The following is a 3,643-nucleotide window of genomic DNA, read 5'->3' on the forward strand; positions in this document are numbered from 1 at the left end:
GACACTAGCCTACTCCAAGCTAACTTCAGAATGGACTATAGTTGAACCCAAATCAGTCTCCCACCGATCCAAGGTACAGTTGTACTCCTACGCCTCTGATCCCAGCAGGATACTGCGCACTTGATTCCCTTAGCTGATCTCACCCACAACCAAGAGTTGCTAAAACCCAAAATCGCAGACTTGATAATAAACAAATCTGTCTCACACAGAAAAGTCTATCAAAAGATAAATCTGTCTCCCACAGAAAAACCCTAGGTTTTGTTCCGTCTTAAGATATGTAATCAAGGTGAACAGGAACCAATTGATAATCCGGTCTTATATTCCCGAAGAACAGCCTAGATTAATCAATCACCTCTCTACAATCCTTCCTGACTACACATGCGGTTTGTCGAGGAATTACAAACAGTGAGACGAAGATGTTTGTGACTTCTTTATCTTGCATATCAGAGAACTCTCACGATCTCTAGCCAATCAATAGATTGTACTCGTATGATAGAAGATGCAAGATCAGATCACACAACTATGATAAAAGTAGTATCGGTCTGGATGCACAATCCCAATGAAGTCTTTAAGTCGTTAACCTGGTTTTAGAGAAGAAAACCAAAGGTTAAAGGAGAATCGACTCTAGCGAGCGCACTAGTATCACACAGACGTGTGGGGATTAGTTTTGCACAATCCTAGATGTCTCCTTTATATAACCTTCAAATCAGGGTTTTTCCTTAGTTACAAAGAAATCCATATTCACCGTTAGATGAAAACCTGCTTTAGATTCAATCTAATATTTCTCAACCGTTAGATCGAAAACTTAGCTTGTCACACACACTTGGGTAGACGTTTACTGGGTTTGTGAAAATCATGCCCAAACGTGTACGTGTATGTTGGTTCAACATAGTAACCCAAAAGGTTAATCATATGAGCATTTCATATTAACCTAGTTCTTCTTCACCATAACTAGTTCAATTGACTCAAATGAACTAGTTAAAGAGTTGCTCAATTGTTATGAGATCTTATGTAACTACACAAGACACAATTGAAACAAAGATGATTCGATTCGATTGAATCGTCTCATGAACTTTATAACCACGGTTTGCATAAAGCATTCCTTAGTAATTTAAGTTTCATGTTCAGAGCACATCTTCAGATCATAACCACTTAAGATCACAAACAAGTTCGCGGACTTAAGAAAACCGGTGGAGTTTTCCAAACTCAGCAGAAAATCTCGGCAAGTAGACTTTCGCTAGTTCGCGGACTTACACGCAAACGAGTTGTTGGAAAATCCCAGCAGAAATTCTCGGTCGAGAACTTCCGTCAGTTCGCGGACTGAGTTCGCGGACTTGGCAAAGCCAATTCCTCCAGTTTCTCTCAATCAACAAAGTTCGAAAACTTCGGATTAAGGAATACATGGTTATGTAATCTAAACTCTCATTCCAATCATTGAGACATTCTCAGAGGACGTTATATAGCCGTTATTCACAGACCGTTTCGCGTCAGAGCAATTCTCAAAGTAATTGAAACTTTTCATGACTTTCGTCACTAGGTGAAGATATACTTGATTAAAGCGAAACGCTTTACCAACACATGATTTCGAGATATAGATAGGCGAAATATACTCGGCTCGAAATATCAAATGTGTATGATCCAGTCTATATAGCATACGACTTTTGTCTCATAAGAAGTAGGAGATAGAAGAGATAGACTTTTGAGTGATAGATAAGTTCAAGTCTCCACATACCTTTTTGTTGATGAAGTTCCACGGTTTCTTGAGTAGATCTTCGTCGTTGTATGATGAATCGCCATGAAGTCCTTGAGCTCAACTACACTTTTCTATCCTAGTCCGAGACTTAGCTATGTAGGTTAGAAATCAATACTCATAGTTTTGATCACTAACATTGACAAACATGCTTGAGATAGCAACACATGCGAGGTCGACCGAGCTATGCTCTAAAAAAAGCGAAGTATTACAGAGATAAGTCTTTTTGGGAAGCCACAACAAGCACAAGAATCTCATCTACATGGAAGGCCATAATTGATTGTAGAGATGATATCAAAGAATGATGTATATGGAGTGTAGGTGATGGGCAAAGAGTCCATGTCACCAAAGACCCGTGTCTCATCAATCACATCAACTGCAGGCTAGAGCTGAAAGATAACGTCTTATTAGGGAATATTCACAAAGTCGCTGATCTCATCCTTCAAGAACCTACCAGATGGAACGCAGATTTTTTTCACCATCTATTTCAAGATCATTCTGTTGCTCAAATCCTGGACATTTATATTCCTGATGCATAGGAAGATATTGAAGACAAGCTTATCTGGAAACACCACCCTAATGGTACATTCTCTTCCAAGTCATTTATAAAAACCCTTAAAGAGAAGCAACCAAGTGCCTCTACTAGTTCTAACGATAACTTTCCCTGGATATTTTTTTTTTTTGGGTGTTAAAGACTTGTCCCCTAAAATTCACATCTTTATTTGGAGAGTTCTTCATAATGGGCTAGAATTATTTAATAATCTAAGAAAACACGTTAAGGTTATCAACCAGGAATGTAGAATGTGTAATGCAGCTATTGAAGATGTTGAACATATCTTTTTCCATTGTCCGGTGGCGGTTATGGCTTTCGTTGCTTCACCTCTTGGGTGTAGAACTGAGCAATATAGAGGTTTAAACAACAAACAAATAATCGCAGGCTGGCTATCAGAGAAAGGTAATTATGATGGTTTCAAGATGGCTAGTTGCATGATGTGGGCTCTATGGAAACATAGGAATGAGAAAGTTTTTAACAACAAGGAGCAGAGTATACAAAGCATAATCAAAGAGGCTCAGTTCTGGTTTAATTACACCAGTCCTATCCTTCCCGAGGAAGAAAAGCATCATCAGTCTGCCAACACAAAGAAACTGGCAAACAAATGGACTCCGCCTGAGACCAATTGGACTAAACTTAATACAAGTGCTGCTTTTAAGGACTTTCAAGGTGGATGGGCAGTGGTAGATAGGAATGCAGAATTCAGTTTTATAGGATGCGGTACAATGGCTCTTAAGGTGTTGAGTCCTATAGAGGCGGAAACAAGAGCAGTCCTCCTAGCTGCAGAATTTGCTATGATGTCCCATCTGTAGAGGGTTATTATTGAATGCGATGCTGAAAAAGTGGTGAATAGGCTGACTAAAGAGAACTGCCACGTTCCTTGGAGACTGCATCAGCTTATACTTCAAATTCGAAATCATCTGAAGAAGGTGGCTGAAGTGAAGATTGTGTTCAACAAAAGAGGTAGGAACAATGTTTCCCATGCTATGGATAAGTATCCCTAAACCACCACTCTAACATGTGGTGGCTCTCTCTCAAACCTCCTACCTGTATTGCGTCTTGTTTGCAAGACGATCCTAATGCTTTGTAATTTTCTTCTTTTTTTGGTGTAGCAAAAATGAAAAAAGAAAAAAAAAGATCATACATTTAGCTTTATGGCCGACATAAATAAGGATAAAAGATGAGTAATTTACTTCAAAAAAAGCAAACTGTTCAAGTATATAAGACAGAACATTTATGGACACTGAATTGATTTTCTTTGGATTTAATAAGCGCGTATAACATTGGTGATTGGGCAACAAAAATACCATTAGGCATTCTTTCAAAAGAAAAAAAAATCA

The 3,643-nt window shown here is 38.6% G+C and overlaps 1 protein-coding gene across 1 annotated transcript; it reads left to right on the plus strand.

The window, feature by feature from the left end:
- Positions 1 to 2,551: 2,551 nt before the first annotated feature.
- LOC113359426 lies at positions 2,552 to 3,115 on the plus strand. The gene has a single exon (XM_026603063.1). The coding sequence runs from the start codon at positions 2,552 to 2,554 to the stop codon at positions 3,113 to 3,115; it is 564 nt and encodes a 187-aa protein (XP_026458848.1).
- Positions 3,116 to 3,643: the final 528 nt, after the last annotated feature.

This window comes from Papaver somniferum, chromosome 3 (assembly GCF_003573695.1).
Source record: "Papaver somniferum cultivar HN1 chromosome 3, ASM357369v1, whole genome shotgun sequence".
Classification (NCBI taxonomy): Eukaryota; Viridiplantae; Streptophyta; class Magnoliopsida; order Ranunculales; family Papaveraceae; genus Papaver; species Papaver somniferum.